Raw genomic sequence first — 19,950 nt, forward strand, 5'->3', positions numbered from 1 at the left:
GGTGCTAAGCCCCTGCATTTGTGTCCAGCTCTTGCGACTCGTGGACCGTAGCCTATCTACAGGGGTTCTCCAGGCAAGGATACTGGAGTGGGTTGCCATTTTCTTCTCCAGGGTATCTTCCCGACCCAGGGATCAAACTTGAGTCTCTTATGTCTCCTGGATTGTCAGGCAGGTTCTTTAATTAAATTAAGTAGGGCTTCTCTGGTGGCTCCATGGTAAAGAAGCTGCCGCCAGTGTAGGAGACATGGGTTCCATCCTTGATCTGGGGAGATTCTATATGGTGCAGAGCAACAAAGCCTGTGCACCATAACTACCGAACCTGTGCTCTAGAGCCTGGGAGCCGCAACTGAAGGCTCTGTGCCTTAGAGCCCATACTCCGAAACCAGAGAAGCCATTGCAATGAGAAGCCGAAGCACAGCACCAAGACAGTAGCCTCCGCTCGCCAAAATTAGAGAAAAACCTGCCCAGCAGTGAGGACCCAACACAACCAAAAAAAAAAAAAAAAATTATAAAAAAAATTAATCAAAAAAAAGAAAAGAAGATAGACTGAGTTAGCAGCCAGTTTATAAAACTGGGGCAGTTTGGCATAAAACTCCAGATTTCTGTCTTCTCTTGAGAAAACAGCAAGATTTGGCTCCTTTGGGTTTACCTGGCCTCATGGAGCTGAGTAATGGCCACCGCCTTTAGGTGGGGCATGAGCTCTGCCTTTCACACCCTATTGCTCTCAGATTATGAACCTAAGTGTTCGTGGCTAATTTTTTTTTTTTGTGGCTATTTATCATCATGCTTATGCTATGGTTTTTATAATAAAGAGGCAAATGAAAATTTTTGCACACTGTATTTCTATTACAAAGTGTGAAAATTAAAGATGCCTGAAGATGGCAGTGTGTTTGAAGAAAGATGGGAGGACATATTTCTTTATGAAAGTAAAAAAAGAATCCAATTTTAAAAATAAGCAAAGTACCTGACTCAAACCAATATAACTATAATATAAATCCACTCATTTATACCACCTTCCTGACCTCTGTAGGCATCTGAGTTTGTGATTCCTGTTCTGCATTTTATAAAATGCTGCCACACCCATGACCTCATCTGATCCCACCCTCCTCCTTTTTTGGACATGGCTGCAGCCACAGAGTTGATGAACTTTGTTTTCTTACACTCCATTTTACTAAGCGGGAAATGGGGACACAGAAAGCTTCCTGGCTGGGAAGCACCAACACAACTGGCGATAGGGTTTATTTCTTGGTCCTTTGCTGTTTCTACAATAGAAGCGCCCAACACCACCACCTAAAGGTTAGACAAAGCACCTAAGCCAACCCTCCGACCGGACCCCTGGACACACATCTACCCTCACCCCATATAAGGAACAAGCTTCACCCCCCACCCCCGGACGGTGGCGGGGGGGGGCGGCGGCGGGGGGGGCGGGGTGGAAGCTAGCAAGCAAGCAAGGAAGCCTGTTGTTTGTTCTTGCTCCCTGATGCTGCCGGCTGCTGCCCTAGGGGCCCCAATAAAGCCTTGCCTGAAAAAAAAAAAAGTGCCCAAACTTAGATCTCCTGTTACTTTTAGAATTAAAAGCTCAAATGCAGTTCCCATGTGAGGAATACAAGTGACCAGGCTGTCTTTAGACTAAGTCATGTCCGACTCTTTTGCGGCCCCTCCCCTCCACCAGCCTGCTCTTCTGTCCAGGAGACTTCCCAGGCAAGAATACTGGAATGTGTTGCCATTTCCTTCAGGGGAATCTTCCCGACCCAGGAATTGAATTTGTGTCTCCTGCACTGGCAGGCAGCTTCTACTGTAAAGAGGCATAAAAATGTATCTTATTGACTGTAGAACCATGAGTAACTTACTTGGCACACAGTAAACACGCACTAAATATTAATATTGTTGTAGTTGCCTCTTAAATAGTCCACCACAGTGCTTTTCAGCCTTTAGCTTTCAATAATGATTAACTGATTGATCTAGTGCAGTGGTTCTCAAGGATAGGGTTGGGGGCACTTTTATACTCCCTCCAATCCTCTCCTCCTTGCCCTGGAGACATTTTGCCATGAATAAGTACAATTTTTGTTGTCACAGCTGCAGGGGGCTGGGGCAGTGCTACTGGCATCTAAGAGTAGTGGCCAAAGTGAAAATGTTAGTCACTCAGTTGTGTCCCACTCTTTGGGACCCCATGGACTGTAGCCCGCCAGGCTCCTCGGTCCATGGAATTCTCCAGTATCCTTATGCTGGAGTGGGCAGCCATTCCTTTCTCCAGGGACTCTTCTCCACTCAGGGACTGGACCTGTGTCTCCAGCATTGTAGGCAGATTCTTTATCGTGTGAACCACTAGGGAAGCCCAGGATGCTGCTAAAAAACCTACAGTGCACAGGATGGTCCCCCACAACATATTTGGATATTATCCAAAATATTAATAGCTTCAGTATCTTTAGAAACTCTGGTATAAGCGACAGTTTCCTCCCCTCTAAAGGCATTCCTTAGCCCTCCTGGGTGACTGCATCAGGGAGGCAGGCTTTGGAGTAAGAAAGGCTGGGTTCTGTGCTTCCGGAGTCGAGTAAGCTTTTAAAAAAATCTGTGGTTGAAAACCGAACGTAATTATTGTGTGACTCTGAGGAAGTCACAAAGTTCTCAACTTCATTATCCTTGTCTGTAAAATGGGGATAAGGCCCCAATACAAGGCCGCCAATAGGAACAACAGAGATGACTGAGATAATGTCGGTAAAGCTATGGCACAGTCCTTCGTCTACAGCAGTTTCCTGTCGTTTGTCAATTTATTTCTCCTCCTCCAAACTTAGCTGAGTGACCTTGAGCAAGTCACTTTCCATCGTAGGCCTCTGTCAAATGACAAAGTTGGCCTCTGATCTCCAAGCAATCTCCCAAAGCGGAATCGGACACCCAAGTTAGCAGGCCCACTTTCTTCCCCCGGGACGAATGGTACGGTCCCGGGGCAGCCCCACCCCCCCCTGTCGCGGACCTTGGTACAGGCCCAGGGGGCCCTCGGAGGCCTCGCCGGGCTGCCCTTGCCCCCCGCCGAGTTCCGGGCCGTCCCAGCGCCGTTGATTGGCTGGAGTGGTGCCCGGGCTGCGCGGCTATAGGTGAGCCCGGGCGAGGATGGGCGGAGCGCGCTGGAGGCCCGCCCCCTCCCCGCTGGGTCGGACGCTGAGCGGAGCCACCGGCGGGAGGGCGGACGGACCGACTGACGGGAGGGACGGGAGGGACGGGAGGCGAGCAAGATGGCGCAGACTCAGGGCACCAAGAGGAAAGTCTGTTACTATTACGACGGTGAGCACAGTCCTCGCGCCGGGGGCGGGGCCTGGCCCGAGCCGGGCGGGATCCGGGAGAGGGAGCCGAGGAGATCCGAGGGGGGAGGCTGAGGCGTTTGGGAAAGGCTGAGGGAGGAGGCTGAGAGAAGGAGGCTGAGGCTGAGAGGAGGTCGAGGCTGAGGGCAGAGGCTGGAAAAGGTTGGGGTTGAGAGAGGAGGCTAAGAGGAAAGGAGGTGGAGCTTGAGGGAGAAGGCTGAGGGGAAGGGGGTCGAGGCTTAGAGGGGAGGCGGGGTGGGGTGGGGGGGCTCCGAGGTCAGGAGGGTCGCCTGGGGAAGCCTGAGGTCACCTTGGTGGGGAATTCTGAAGTCTGATGTGGAGTTTGCGGCGGTCTCCTAGAGGGGAGGCTGAGTCCGAGGCAGGAGGCAGAATCTGGTGAAGATTGCCGGGTTACATGTTCTGCTGAGAATCCTAAGATCTCTCACTGCCCCTTTCCTTCCTCATCTCTTCTGGTGAGAGGCCTGCAGGGCTCAGCACCTAGAGGTCACCAACTCCCCTCCCCCTGTCTCCCAGCGGGCCCTGCGGTTGCTGCTGGGAAATGGGACTCCTGGGATTGGAAGAAGAAGGATGCAACTTGTTAAAACAAACTTTTTCGTTGGACAGGAATCTGTGGAGCAGCAGCTTCTTCTGCTGTAGGTATCGTTTAGGGGCTGAGGCCAGGGGATGGTCTTGCCACCTTCCTCTCACTCAGTCTGGAGGAGCGTATAGACCATGACAGAAAAATTGCTCTACACTATCAGGTTGAGAGGAATGATAGCTCAGAGTTTGCTGGGAGCACAGAGAAGTATCTGCCCAGACTGAGAAGTCAGGCAAGGAGGTGCCATCTCAATTAGGACCTGAAGAGCAGGAGTTATTAACTAGGCCCAGGAAGGACAAAGATAACAACAAGTTGAGAGGTAAGAGAGAGGCGAGCACCTTTGAAAAATGCCCGGATGTACAATATGGTAGAGGCATAAATTTGATGGCACAGTGTTAGAAGGTGTAGAGCAAGGGTGAGAAAAAGGTTGCAAGTGATGAGGCTGGAGAAGTAAATGGGGGCCAGATCATGAAAGGCTGGGCACACCACCCTTAGAAAGTTGGATTATATTCACTGGTGAATCATTGAAGTCTTATGCAGGTTAGTGACATCATCAGATTTATTGTACCTTAGAACTATCACTCTGGAACAGAAGTTAAATGCATGAATGGAGAAGTAAGGAAAAAGGCAAGAATCCCAATTATCTGGTTTGGGCAGTTTCATGCTGAATGTAGAAGGCTATTTCAGTTGATAATATTGGGTGTTTTTATTTTTATTTATTGATTCTTTGGGGGGTTTTGTTTTTTTAAAGAAACATTTGTTGAGATGTCTGGGGGATATCCCAAGTAGAGGTGTCCAGTAGGCAGTGGCCATTCAGGTCTGCAGTTGAGAAGACAAATGAGAAGATAGAAATTTTTGATGATTGTCAGCATACATATATTCAGCTGATAATTTTAGTTACAGAAGAGGATACAGTCACCCTTGTATCCCATATAAGAAGTTGTATAGGGTAAAAAGAGAAGAGGGTCCAGGGTGGGATTCTAAGGAAGTGGGCTGACAAAAAGTCTAGTGTTCTTCATGCTCTGTACTCCCGGGTATGTAGGGTACATTTGTACATTAGTCACTGTGTATTGGAATTGCCCATTTACTTATTCATACTTCTTACAGAAAGTGAACTCCTTAGGGAAAAGGGTCATGTTTTGTTCTACCTTTGTATACTCAGCCCCTCAAACAGTGCCTAGCTCATAGGAGATTCTCAAAAAACACTGTTCATAGAGTGAATAAAGATACAGAGGGAATGGCTTGAGATGTAAGTGAACCAGAAAGTGTTGGGTTACAGTAGCCAAAAGAGGGAGGGAGTGGCCAAGTGTTGGCAAGAACTGTTTCCTGTGCAGGATTTAGAACTGAAGTTAAATTGCTGTAGACTGAAGGGATGAGTGAAGAGGAGGCATTAGATTGAACTTTTTTTTAAAAGGGAACTGTTTTTTGGGTCATAACACTCTGTGTGTAGGGTCTTTGTTCCCAAACCAGGGATTGAACCTGTGCCCCCTGCAGTGGAAGCACGGAGTCTTAACCACTGGACCACCAGCGAAATCCCAAAAAGGAAGCTTGTTGAGACAGAGAGAGGGTTGTTGATAAAGAGGAGATGTAGTGGCTGAGAGTTAGTATGTGCAAATTGTTATGGAAAATAGGGAGAGGTTGAAGATACTGGAGAGAGGGGCTAATAATGATGGAGGTCCCTGAGGAGAGATCGGGTAAGAAGGAAACCAGAGCACACGTAGGGACACCTGTCTTTTAAGAGGAAGTTCCTTTGGGATGAGAGGGTAAGTGGCAAGAAAAAACGTGTTTGAAGGAGAGAAGATGGAAAGGAGAGGGGGCTTTCAGGATGAAGTAAGCAAATATTCCTTTTCCTGAGAGTGGGGGAGGGCAGTTGGGTAGAGTAGGAATCTTTTTTTTTTTTTTTTTAATTTATTTATTTGGCTGTGTAGGGTCTTGCTTGCAGCACATGGGCTCTTTTGTTGCTCCTCATAGTACATGGACTTCCTTGCCCTGGGGCATGTAGGATCTTACTTCCCCAACCAGGGACTGAACCCACATCCTCTGCATTGCAAGGCAGATTCTTAACCACTGGGCCACCAGGGAAGTCCTAGAGTAGGAATCTTGAAGAGAGATAGCTGTTATGAAAGAGGGAGCAGGAAAAAAACATTTGAAGGATTGCTGGGCAGTGGTGAGGGCCCATTTGAAGCTGGAGTCTGTGACTTCATAGCTTTATCAGTTTGCACAGTTTTGTGATCTCCACATTCTCAGTTTAAAAAGAGAAAAAGTGGAAAGACCTCCATCTCTAGAGAAGGGTGATCTCTTCCTTTCTGAGAAACTACTTGTGAGTTTCTCAGTGAGGTCACTAGTTTGGGACTGAAATTTGGCTCTGCTGCTCAAAAACTTTGAACTATTGGACAAGTCATTTTACCTTTCCAAGCCTCAGGCCTCTCCCCTGCAAAATGGAGAAACTATGAGAACAGTGCAGAAAGTCCTTTTTAATAAAGTTTTAAAAAGTTTAAAACAGCTGGACTGGTTCCAGGACCCCAGCACAGATATCAAAAGGATGTTCAGGTTCCTTACATAAAATGACACAGGACAGTAGGCCTTCCTTAGCCAGGGTTAGTGGATGGGGAGGGCCAATTCTTATCTACAAGGGTTATTTTTTTTAAGTCTCTCAGCAACCTGATTAAAAACTGTTAAAGACAGGATAGCATGTTTGGGCCCCGCCCTCAGGTACTCAGCTTTCTAGATAAGTTATCTCAGTCCCCCAAGTCTAAACCTTGGCTGGATTCTGGCTTGATAGGCAGGGGAGTTGCTAGGGATCAAGACCTATACCAGAGACATGGGTCAGCAGGAATCCAATTTATATAACATAGCAATGACCTTGTGACTCCTGACAGCCCACAAATTGGGTCTGCATCTTGAAGACTTGGACTTACCTGGTGGCTTAGATGGTAAAGAATCTGCCTGCCATGCAGGAGACTCAGGTTCCATCCTTGGGTCAGGAAGATCCCCTGGAGAAGGGACTGGCTACCCACTCCAGTATTCCTGCTTGGAGAATTCCATGGACAGAGGAACCTGGCGGGCTGTGGTTCATGGGGTCAAAAAGAGTGGGACAAAAAAAAAAAAGAAAAAGAGTGGGACACAACTGAGCCACTGACGCTTTCACTTTCTGGAAGTCTCAGCCAGTGCCTTGAGAACCTGTTCTACCCACCCCCGTGGCTGGTAAGGTTGTCTGAGGAGCCCTGGGAACAAACTTCTCTGACTGCCTTCCCTCCTACTGTATCTCAAATTCTGTCTGTATGGGACTGTTGAATGCCACTACATGCTGTGCTAGCTTGTGACTGTCTGAGAACACAGGCCTCGCTAAAATGAAAAGAGGATGAACACTAGGTGTTCATTAGGTGAACACTAAGGAAATCTAAATAAAGTATGGACTTTTAATAAATAATTATCAATATTGCTTCATTAATTGTAACAGATACTTTCTATTTCACTAATGTAAAATGTTAATAGAGGAAATAGTATAGTATCTAAGAACTCTGTACTTCTTTGCAACTTTTCTGTAAACCTAAAATTGTTTTAAAGAATAAGGTTTATTTAAAAAGAGAGAGGGACTTCCCTGGTGGTCCAGTGAGTGGGATTCTGCACTCCCAAGGCAGGGGCCTGGGTTCAATCCCTGGTGGGGAAACTAGATCCCACATGCCGAAACTGAAGATCCAGTGCTGCAGTAAAGATCTAGGCTCCTGGGTGCCGAAACTAAGAAGACCTGGTGCAGGCAAATAAATATTTTAAAAAACAGAAAGAAAAGGATGAGATCCTAAATATCCAACTGTTTAGAAGTTTCCTATTATCACAGGCCATGTCTGTGCTAAAGAGAATTGAAGTACAGCTTGGATGCTGTTGGTGGCATTCCCCACAGTGCATTGCTCCCTGGAATGAAGCCTATTTCTGGCACTACTAAATCATTGATTAAGAGGTTGGGACCCTTTGTTTCACTGGTAATGAAAGATCTGCCTTATTCTAGTGAACTTCCAAGGAGAGAACTTTGGGTGTGCAATTCACGTGATTTTGAAATATTTTTCCAGGAACTTTCTACCAGGTAGACTACGGAGCCCTTTAGGTTAATTGCAAACTGAAGTAGGTACCTGGGAAACCTGATAAAGTTTTGTTTTGTTTTGTTTTCTTAATTTTGAAAATTTTGACCACCCCACTTGGGCATGTCTCAGTTCCCCAACTAGGGATCAAATTCTTGTCTCCTGCATTGGAAGCCCAGAGGCTTAACCACTGGATCACCAGGGAAGTCCTGCTGATAACAATTTTTAACATCCTGGATTTGGAGTTAGAAGGGTTGACTCTCAGATCATTCGTTAGCTCTGAGATTTTGAGCAGGCACATAACTTCTCTGAGTCTCAGTTCATTTCCTTGAATCTTTATTCAGCCTGTGTAATGTACAGGGCATATTTGTCCTTGCCTTCAAAGAGCAGTCTTGTAGATATAAAACAGATATGTAAATAATTGACATACAAAATTAAGTGCCATATATAAATTGTATGCAGAGGAAAAGACCATTTATTCTGATTAGGACTATGCCTGGAGCTTTAGCTGAGCTTTGTAGTGTGAGGAGGATGCTCAGAGAAGCAATGACTTTCCAGGTCAAAGGAACAGTCTGAACAAAGGATACTTTGGTATAAGGTGAATGCATTCAAGAAGCTGACAGTAATCTAGTGTGTTCATAGCAGAGACTGGCAGTTAACTCAGTTCAGTTCAGTCACATCCAACTCATTATGACCCCATGGACTTCACTGTAGCATGCCAGGCTTCCCTGTCCATCACCAACTCCCGGAGCTTGCTCAAACTTGTGTCTGTTGAGTCGGTGATGCCATCCAACCATCTCATCCTCTGTCGTCCCCTTCTCCTCCTGCCTTCAGTCTTTCTCAGCATCAGGATCTTTTCCAGTGAGTCAGTTCTTCACATCAGGTGGCCAAAGTATTGGAGTTTCAGCTTCAGCATCAGTCCTTCCAATGAATATTCAGGACTGATTTCCTTTAGGATGGACTGGTTGGATCTCCTTGCAGTCCAAGGGACTCAAGAATCTTCTCCAACACTGCAGTTCAAAAGCATCGATTCTTCGGCGCTCAGCTTTCTTTATAGTCCAACTCTCATGTCCATACGTGACTACTGGAAAAACCATAACTTTGACTAGATGGACCTTTGTTGGCAGAGTAATGTCTCTGCTTTTTAATATGCTGTCTAGGTTGGTCATAAAACTTTTCTTCCAAGAGATTGGCAGACTTTCTGTAAAGGGCCAGATAGTAAATATTTTAGAGTTTGTGTGCTTGGGAGGGCTTCCTAAGTGGCACTAGTGGTAAAGAACCCACCTGCCAGTGCAGGAGACATAAGAGATGTGGGTTCGATCCCTGGGACGGGAGGATCCCCTGGAGAAAGAGTTGGCAACCCACTCCAGTGTTCTTGCATGGAGAATCCCATGGACAGAGGAGCCTGGCAGGCTACAGTCCATGGGATCACAAAGGAGTCAAACGTGACCAAAGTGACTTAGCATGCATGTGCCATATGAGTGGGTCTCTATAGTAACTATTTAGCTACTCAACTCTGCCATTATAATGTAAAAGTAGTCATAGATAGTAAAACTTATGGGCATTGTTGTATTCCAATAACATCTTATTTAGAAAAATCAAACAGCCAGTTGTATTTAACCCAAGTGCCATAATTTGCTTGCTAACGTCTAGAACAGAATGTGTGTGTGTATGTGTATGTGGTGTGTGTGTGTTGGGGTAGGGTGGTGGTGGTAAGAAGTTGGAAAAATAGATTAAGAAAGTCCTATTGAAGTTGCTCGTTATTCTTTATCCTATAGAGAATGGGGAACCATTAAGGATTTTTGAGTAGGGTAGTGATGTTATCAAAGCTGTATATTAGGAAAATAACTAGTATGGCAGATAGTTTGAACTGACAACAGAGGGCCCGGCGGAAGGTTATTGCTGTGGATAAATCAGGAGATGGTGAGTTTATGCGGCTTCCCTGGGGGCTCTGCCAGAATCCTTGCCAGAATGCTATGGACAGAGGAGCCTGGCAGGCTACAGTCCATGGGGTCGCAAGAGTCGGACACGACTTAGTGACTAAATAACCAACCCACCTGGTGGCTCAGTGGTAAAGAATCTGCCTGCCAGTACAGGAGACATGGGTTCAGTCCCTGATTTGGGAAGATCCCACAAGCCTCGGAGCAACTTAAGCCGATGTGCCACAATCATTGAGACTGTGCTCTGTAGAGCCGGGGAACCACAACTGCTGAGCCCACATGCTGCATGCCCTAGAGCCCATGGTTCACAACAGAAGGCACTGCAGTGAGAAGCCTGAGCACCATAGCTAGAGAGTAGCCCCCATTCTCTTCAACTAGGGAAAAGCCTGAGCAGCAGTGAAGACCAGCACAGCCAAACAGAAAAAAAAAAATTAATGGATAAGATAATTTAAAACGATGATGAGGTTAGTCTATAATCTATAAAATGGGAATAATACTCCCTGTCTTAACTATTTTCCAGGGTTTTTGTGAGAATCCAGTAAGAAAGTGATTGTGAAAGTACTTTGACACCATAAAGTGTTATGATGTGCAAGAGGTGAACTGTGACTTACAGTAATTCTGAGTAGTGATGATTATTTTTTCTGTTGTGGGAGTGAATTCCTTGGAGATAGTGAGGTGAGTCACCTCACTGGCCGATGTTCCCCAATAGCTTTGGACTGACCCCCCTTACACTGTTCAGTGCCTTTGGGTTCCAAGGGAAAAAACTGGGCTAGACAGACATCCTTAAGTGCTCATCTCACCATGGTCCCCTGCTTTTTTTTTTCCTTTTGGAGTTACCCTTCCTTGAGGTGGGAGAGAATCTTGGAGCCTAGAATGAACCAGACAGAATTTGCCTAGAAATTTGTTGTAAAGATCTGTGGGTTCTCCTGGGAGTGTGTGTCTGACTGTGTCACTGAAGCTGTCACTCTTTCTTCTTCAGGGGATGTTGGAAATTACTATTATGGACAAGGCCACCCAATGAAGCCTCACCGAATCCGCATGACTCACAATTTACTCCTTAACTATGGTCTCTACCGGAAGATGGAAATCTATGTGAGTTACTGGGAGCTTCACCCCTCCCTAGCCTCTTCGGCTCTGGTTCCCCATATATCATTCGTTATCTCATTTTTTTTCAATTACTCATTTATGAAATGTGTTGAGTGACTGTTACGTGGCAGACATTGTAAATGATAGAGATTCTTTGTTTTTTAAGGTGCTCACTCTAGTGCTAGTGAACAACATGTACACAAATTGTACTACAGTGTGTAAGGGCAACAATTAAAAAAATGTGTAAGATTCAGAGATACTGAGGGGGAACGTGGAAGGGAGCCTTGGAATGTTTCCTAGAAGTGATAGCTAAGCAATGTTTTAAAGATTAAATAGAAATTAGCCTGGAGTCCAGGAGGGGACTAGCATTCCAGGCTGAGGGAAGAACATACACAAAAAGGCAGGCAGAAAGGTAGGAACAATATGATGTGTTTAGGGAAATATAAGTAGTTTAGTGTGCAGGTATTGCTGCAGTATGAAGTTGACAAGTGTGAGAGAGGGGAGCTAGAGCTGGAGAGGTCAGCAAGAATTGGATGTGCTATATTAAGATATTTTGCTGGGCCAGGGTAAAAAAATCCAGTCCCTAAAAACTAAGTGATTGGAACTGTGTTGAACTCTAGTTACTAGAGAGTATGGACTTTCTAGCCATTTGGCCCGGCTCCAGCTGCTGTCTTTTGCCACATCTTCCAATTTTCCCTGATGGCTCAGCGGGTAAAGAATCTGCTTGCAATGCAGGAGATACAGGAGACGTGGATTCCATCCCTGGGTTGGAAAGATCCCCTGGAGGAGGAAAATGGCAACCCACTCCAGTATTCTTGACTGAAAAATCCCATGGGCAGAGGAGCCTGGTGATCTGTAGCCCAAAGGGTCACAAAGAGTCAGACACGACTGAGTGACCAGGCGCATAGCAGTTTTTAAAGAGAAGTCAGAACTCTGGGTTATTACATAGACTCTCCAAGGTGTAAAATGTTGGCCCAAGTTTGTTTGTTTGAAACATGTAGGAACAAAAGCACATGAACATATCTGTGGGCCAAATTTGGTCCAAAGTTTCCCAATTTGAATTTTCTGGAGGCTGTGAAAAAAAAGTATTTATTCAAAACATTTTGTTTATTTGTTTGGCTGTGCCTGGTCTTAGCTGTGGCACACAGCATCTTCCATCTTCATTGTGGTGTGCTGGATCTTTAGTTGCAGCATTCAGGATCTTACTTGTGGCATGCAGGATCTATTTCCCTAACCCAGGGAACTGAACCCAGGCCCACTACATTGGGAATGTGAACTTTTAGTCACTGGATCACTAGGGAAGTCTCAAGTGAAGTATTTTAAACGAGAAATAGGAACAGGCATGCGTTTTAGAATCAGGGAGGCTAAGTTAGGAGGCTGTTGCAAGAGTCCAAATGAGAAAATAAGGAGGGGCTGGGGGCCTGTGTTGCCTTATGGTTAGAGTATAAGGGTTGTTGAAGTCTGTGCTGACAGCTTAAGTAACCTAGCAGCAGCAGCATCCTTCCCCACCATTCCAGAGACTGAAAGGAGATGAATCTTCTGTCTGAGGCGGCCGTGTCATGTCTCTGGAGCCACTGGAGGCAGCTGGGGAAGCAAGAAGGGAAGGTAGACAGAGGAGCAGATGGAACTTGGGACCAGAGAGCATTTTCAGGTGTGAAGGGCATCTGGGAATGAAAAACATAAAAGATAGCAGAGGTTTTCAGGGACTCTAGGGAACAGACTAGCATTTAGATTAAGAGAGGGTGAATGTGGAATAGTAAGCACCAGGGCTTTGCGGGGCTGCCTGTTGCACATCTCAGCCACGCTGACCTGGCCTCAGTGTACCTCCTTCCCTGCCACTCGTCCCTCATTTCAGCCAGATCAGATCTGCCTCTTTCCACCCCATTCTGATGGGGAGGATTATTTACTCCACCTACTCATGTCTTTCTCATTTTCAAGAGTTGATTTAAGCATTATTTCTTTTTTTCATTCAACAGATTTTTGTTGAGTACTTGTTATAACCCAGGGACTTTATTAACCTCCATGAGTGATACTGAGATATTGATAATAAAAAAAAAGATCATATCTTTAAGTGAGAGGAGAAATTAACTAACATTTATTGAAGATTGCTAGGTAGCAAGCCAGGGCTACTGTTATTTACTTAATCTTTATAGCAACCTTGATTTGAATCACTCTCCACTGTGCCTACCCTACACTCTATTTTTATTAAAGAAGAAAGCCCTTCCTAGCAACTTCCTAACAGATTTCCCTTTAAGTCTCATTGGGTCATTTGCCATACTTACACCATTCACCAGCAATTTGATCCTTGTGGCTGCGTATATCCAACCGTATTGAGATCTGTTAACGAGAGGGAAGGGAGAGAATAGCCCTTTGGGAAGTAACCAACTGTGGCTGTCATAGGAGATAATAATACCTTATTGGAGATTACTTCATCTGTGTGGTATTCATACTGTAAACTAAAGCAGAAGCCCAGTGTCATCTCTTTATGAAATCTCTAAGCCATGTTCTCTTTCATGTGATCTTTTTCCTTTTCTGGTTCTCTCTCTTTTTTTTTCTCCCTTAAAAATTTTTTTATTTTTTTTTATTTTATTTTATTTTTTTTAAATTTTTTTAAAAAATCTTTCGACCATACTGCATAGCTTGCAGGATCTTAGTTCTCCAACCAGGGATCCAACCTGTACGCTCTGCACTGGGAGCACAGTCTTACCACTGGACGACCAGGGAAGTCCCTGGCGCTATCTCTTTATTGAATATGAATCTTTAGTCCTCCTCTCTCAACAGTGTTTCTCTGCACTGATCTCTTCTTTCTTCTCCCTTCTCTGGGCTATGATCCTAGCCCTTTCCCAAAGGACAAATAGCCACACGATTTCACCCTCTTTGGTTCTTTTTCTACACATCTAATTAATCTCTCCCAGAATCTAAATCCTCACTTTTCGCCCAGGCACCTTCCTATTTACATAATTAAGAATCCTGCTCTCTTCCTTGCGTTGGATGCTGATTTTGTATATTCCCAGGCTTCTTACTCATCTCATCGCCTTCTGTTCCTTTTTTAAAATGTTTTTATAAAATATTGAGTAGATATGAAAGAATTTTTATAAAATATATGTAAAGTATAAAGAATCACATTATTATTAATAGCACCTTGTTTAAGAAAAGGAATATTTCCATGACTGTTAGAACTCCTGTCTGTCCTTCCCTGATTCTGTCTTCTTCTCCAGAGTTAACCTTTGCCCTGAATTTAAGATTTATTATTTACTTGCTTTTCTTTATAATTTTACCAGTATGTATCCTTAAATGATACATATTTTACTTTTACATGTTTGAATGTTACATAAATGGAGCCATACAGTATTTATTATGTGACTTGCCTTTTTTGCTCAGTATGTTCCTCAGTCATTCATGTTGATACGTGTAATATATTTATTTTCACTGTATTTCGAAAGACTATACCACAAGTTGTCTATTTTATTGATATTGGTGGGCATTTGGTTTGTTTCTAGTTTTGAGCTATTACAAACACTGCTGCTATGAACATTCTTTTTAAAATACTTATTATTTTTGGCTATACTGGATATTAGTTGCTGCGTGCAGGCTTTCTCTAGTTGCGGCAAGCAGGGTCACTCTTCTTTGTGGTGCATAAGCTTCTCATTGCAGTGGCTTCTCTTGCAGTGGAGCATGGGCTTTAGGTGTATGGGCTCAATAGTTGCGGCTCTCAGGCTCTACTGGGCTCACCAATTGTGGTGCATGGGCTTTGTTGCCCAGCAGCATATGGACTCTTCCTGGACCAGGGATCAAACTTGTGTCCCCTACATTGGCAGGCAGATTCCTAACCACTGGACCACCAGGTAAGTCCTGAACACTCTTGAGCATATCTCTTGGTGCGCATATGCTTGAGTTTCGCCCAGGTGGTGTGCTCGGAGGATATAGGCACACAGTCATCCTTACTGCTATTTGGCATGCAGATAATGCCAAGATGATATTTCTCTTGTTACTAGTGAGGTTGAGGATCTTTTTACAGGTTTCCCTACTGAAGTTCCTATTCAGGCCTTCTGCCCATTTTTCTTTTTGATTGTCTGGTTATTCTTGTGTTTCTGTTGTAATTGGCCCTTAGATACATAGAATCAGGTTAATTGTTATTCTTGGCTTATGAACTTCCAAAGAAGATTCATGCTTGGCCATCTTTTTTAAAAAATTTACTTCGGGGACTTCCCTGGTGGTCCACTGGCTAAGACTCCACACTCCCAATGCAGGGGCCCTGGGTTCGATCCCTAGTCAGGGAATTAGATCCCACATGCCACAACTAAGAGCCAGCACAGTCAATAAATATTTAAAAAAAAAAAAATTTACTTCATTTATTCATTCACTTTACTTAAATATTTTAATAATGCAATGAACATCCATATTCCTGCAACCCAATCATCTTCTAAATTTTGTGATTATTATTCTTTTGCTTATCATATTCTTATTTTTCTTGTGTATATATGTGCCTAAACAATATATTGAATTTTTTAAAAAAGGTAGTGTACTATGTGTAGTTTTCTGGGACTTGCTTCTGTCTTACAATATATATAATTACTAAAATCTATACAACTAGTTGCATATAGCTATAATTCATTTTTCTCTGCTGAATAATATTTTTATCATTTCGGTATGTTGTAATTTATCCATTCTCCCATAATCTTAATTTGTGTCTCTGTTTTTTTAAATTAATGCATTGTTTTGGCTGTGCTGGGTTCTCATTGCTGCGTGTGGACTTCGGGCAGTTGCTGTGAGCAGGGGCTACTCTTCACTGTGGTGTATGGACTTGTCTTGTTGCAGAGCACAGGCTCTAGGTGCCCGGGCTTCACTAGTTGTGGCATAGGGGCTTAGTTGCCCCTCAGCATGTGGGGTCTTCCCAGGCCAGGGATTAAACCCATGTCCCCTGCGTTGGCAGGCAGACTCTCTACCACTGGACTACCAGGTAAGTCCTATATTTAGGTTTTTAATGTTAGGACCAGTTTTTCTGTGATACTCTTATACATGTCTCTAAGTGTATTAGTGCAAAATTTTCTTATGGCTCTTTATCCGGGGGCAGAATTTCTGGACTATAGGATTTGTGAATATTAAATACCAAGTTGTTTTTCAATGTGGTTGAATGAACTGGCAATATATAAGAGATACCTTGATTTACATCCTCTCTTATGCTTGAAATTAGACTTTAAATTTTGCCAATCAAATGGGTGAAAAAAAACCTATAATTATGGTCTTGATTTGGTTTTTGGGGCTGTACCACATGGCACGTGGGATCCTAGTTCCCCAGTTCCCTGACCAGGAATTGAACTTGTGTTCCCTGCATTGGAGGCATAGAATCTTAACCTTTGGACTGCTAGAAGTCCCAGTCTTGATTTGCATTTTGCTAGTGACCAGTAAAACTGTATGTTCTCTACTGTGAGATATCTTTACATTTCTTTTGCCCATTTTCCTCTTGGGTCATTTGGCTTTCTTTTTCTTACCAATTTATAGTAGTTTTACCTCTCTGTCTCTTTTTCATTTTTGGACCACGTGGCACGTGGGATCTTAGTTCCCCCACTAGGGATAACTTAAGCCCTATGAATTGGAAGTAGGGGATCTTAATCACTGCACCTTTTCTACCAGGAAAGTCCCCTATAGTAGTTTTTTGTTTTTTCAATGTATTTTGGTATATGTAGTTCATTGTCAGTGTACTGTTATAAATATTTTCTACTCTGGTTTTGCTTTTTCAATCTAATGTATCCTTAATAAACAGATTCTTAATTGTAACATAGTCATATTTATTGTTTCTTTTAAAAGTACTTTTTATGTCTTAAGAAATGCTTCCCCCCCAAAAAAAAAAAGAAATGCTTCCCAACCCTTAAGACATTCTCTTATGTTAATTTTTTAAAAATCTTTATAGGTTTGCCTTTCACATACAGACATTCACTTATCTAGAGTTGACATTTTAACATGGTTTGAAGTAAAGAAATCACTGAAATTTTACCCCCATATTGTCCAGCTATTGATTGAAAAGTCTGTTGTTTCCCCACTGAGCTAAGTGCCACCACTTTTATATCTGAAATGTCAATATTTATTAATTTATTCCACAAACACTCATTAAGCACCTACTTTGTGCCAGTTACTGTGTTGGAGTCTGTTTCTGGGCCCTCTGTTCTCTTGACTTTGCCTGTTTATTGCCCTGGCCAGGCTCCTCTGTCCATGGGATTTCCCAGGCAAGAATGCTGGAATGGGTAGCCATTGCCTTCTCCAGGATGCTGTTACTACAGTGGCTTAATTATAATAGCTTTTTATGAAGTCTTGATAACCAGTATTAAGTCCTCCCACTTTGTTACTCTTTTTTTTTAAAAAGTGACTTGCTGGGAATTCCCTGGTGGTCCAGTGGCTAAGACTCTGTGTGCTCCTGATACAGGGGGCCTGGGTTCGATCCCTGGTCAGGGAACTAGATCCCACATGCCACAACTAAGACTCTATTCAGCCAAATAAATAAAAATAAATGTTTTTTTAAAAAATAAATAAATAAAAGTGACTTGCTATTTGCTTTTTGTACTCTGAATAAATTTTAGATACCTGGGTTTGGTCAGATCCCCCAACCAAGTGGGAATGGCAACCCACTCCAGTATTCTTGCCTGGAGAATTCCTTGGACAGAAGAGCCAGGATTGCAAAGAGTCGGACACAACCGAGCAACTGACATTTCTCTTTCACTTGTCATAAATTTTAGAATTAACTCATCAATGTACAAAAAAAATCTCCTAGGATTTTGGTTGAAATTTCAGTGACTCTGTGCGTCAGTTTAGGGAGAAGTGATATCTTGAGAATATTAAGTTTTTGAATCCATGAACATTGTATATATCTCCATTTAATTTCGTCTTTTTAAATGTCTTATATAAAGATTTCCTTTAACTGCTTTATTGTGAAGTATTAACACAGAAAACTGCATAAAACAAATATGCAATTTAACAAATTGATGTAAACATTCACACGAACACCGGCTAGCTCAAGAAATAATAAAACATTGCCGCTACCTCAGAAACCTGCATGTGTCCCTTCCTGATTGTAGCCTCTTCTCTTCTCCCAGAGGTAACTTGAATTCTGACTTTTCTGTTAATTGCTCCCTTGCTGTTGGTCATAATTCAACTACCTGATTATCCATTTTTAAATAATATAGTTTAATTTTGCTGAATTTAATATAAATGGAATTACACAATATGTATTTTTTGTGTGTAGTTGTAGCTTGTTGATATTAATTACTGTATAGTAATTATCCATTTATCCATTCCACTGTTGAGGGGGAGTTGAGAATTTGGCTATCAATATAAAGTTTTATAATTTTCTCCATAAAGGTGATGTACCTCTTTAACTAGATTTTTTCCCCTTTACTTCATTTTTTAATGCTATCATAAACTGTATATCTTTTGAACTTTTTATTTATTTTTAGAAATTAACACATGACTTTTCCTTTTATTCATAAGTTCTGAGCATACATTTTGGTGTCACAAATTGAACCTTTTTTTTTTATTGTTTATTGGTCTATAGTAGCTCAGCTGGTAGAAAATCCACCTGCACTGCAGGAGACCCTGGTTCTGGGTTGATTCCTGGGTTGGGAAGATCCTCTGGAGAAGGGAGAGGTTGCCCACTCCCATATTCTTGGGCTTCCCTGGTGGCTCAGACTGTAAAGAATTCACCTGCAATGCAGGAGCCATGTGTTCAGTCCCTGGGTTGAAAAGATCCCCTGGAGAAGGGAATGGCAAGCTCCTTCAGTATTTTTGCCTGGAGAATTCCATGGATTGAGAAGCCTGGCAGGTTACAGTCCATGGGGTTGCAAAGAGTCAGACATGACTGAGTAACTTTCACTTCACTTCACATAAAAATTCAATCTTTTTTTTTCTGTTTAAATTATTATTAATTATTATTATTGTTTTGGCCACACCCCATAGAATGCAGGATCTTAGATCCCTGATACGGGATCTGACCTGTACCCCCTGCAGTGGAAATGCTGGAGTCCTAACCACTGGACTGCCAGGGTATTCTCAATGCTGTTCTTTTTTATCTAAACATATGTCCAAGGTCCCTGAGGATCTGATTCTGCTATTAGTTGTTTCTATGACTTCTTACCTCTGGTGCTTTGTTTTCTTGTGTGTTTTGTGATTTTTTTTTTTTTTATATTTATTTATTTGGCTGCATTAGGTCTTTGTTGCAGCATTCAGAATCTTTTGTTTTGGCGCACAGACTCTCTAGTTGTGGCATGTGGGCTCAATGGTTGTGGCATGTGAGGTTAGTTGCTCCGTGGCATGTGGAGTATTAAGTCCCTAACCAGGGATTGAACCCGCATCCCCTGCATTTCAAGGGGGATTCTTAACCATTGGACTACCATGGAAGTCCTTTTTTGTGATTTTTGATTATGAGGTCATATTCCTTGAAACTTTGTGGCCTGGGATGAAGATGGATTCTTAGGCTGAGATTTGCTTTTACTTTGTAAAAGAGGCAGCTTTTGAGATTGGCTTCGGCCTTCAGAGGTATGGGATAGGGATGAATTTCAGTAGTAGAAAGGCTTAATCAGAGTCACTGGTGGGAAGCTCTGTAGGTCTTGTTGAGGAAGAGTTATTTTCTGGAGGATTATATTTATGAAAGAGGGTAGCGGGAGGATTAGATTGGAAAAGGAACCTTGTAAAATTCCTTGATTACTGTTGTTGTTCAGTCGCTCAGTCACGTCTGATTCTTGGTGACCCCATGGACTGCAGCATGCTACACCCTGTCCTTCAGCATCTCCTGGACCTTGCTGAAACTCATGCCCATTGAGCCAGTGATGCCATCCAACCATCTCGTCCTCTGTCATCCCCTTCTCCTCCTGTGCTAGACTTTAAAATTGAGTTTACAGTCCCCTTGATTACTATGCTAGACTTTAAAATCTTTTCTTTTGTCATTGAATGTTCTAGAAGAGGGC

The 19,950-nt window shown here is 43.2% G+C and overlaps 1 protein-coding gene across 2 annotated transcripts in view; it reads left to right on the forward strand.

The window, feature by feature from the left end:
- Positions 1-3,114: 3,114 nt before the first annotated feature.
- HDAC1 (histone deacetylase 1) overlaps positions 3,115-19,950 on the forward strand; it is a 32,519-nt gene continuing 15,683 nt past the window's right edge. Inside the window, exons 1-2 of one of the 2 annotated variants that reach the window (XM_043444997.1) lie at positions 3,115-3,279; positions 10,890-11,002. In XM_043444997.1, coding sequence (XP_043300932.1) covers positions 3,231-3,279; positions 10,890-11,002 — 162 coding nt within the window. In that variant the 5' untranslated portion in view covers positions 3,115-3,230. Of the gene's footprint in view, positions 3,280-10,447; positions 10,586-10,889; positions 11,003-19,950 lie in introns of those variants that run through there. The other variant, XM_043444998.1, reaches the window with a different exon arrangement.

The sequence above is a fragment of the Cervus canadensis genome, chromosome 24 (genome assembly GCF_019320065.1).
Source record: "Cervus canadensis isolate Bull #8, Minnesota chromosome 24, ASM1932006v1, whole genome shotgun sequence".
Classification (NCBI taxonomy): domain Eukaryota; kingdom Metazoa; phylum Chordata; class Mammalia; order Artiodactyla; family Cervidae; genus Cervus; species Cervus canadensis.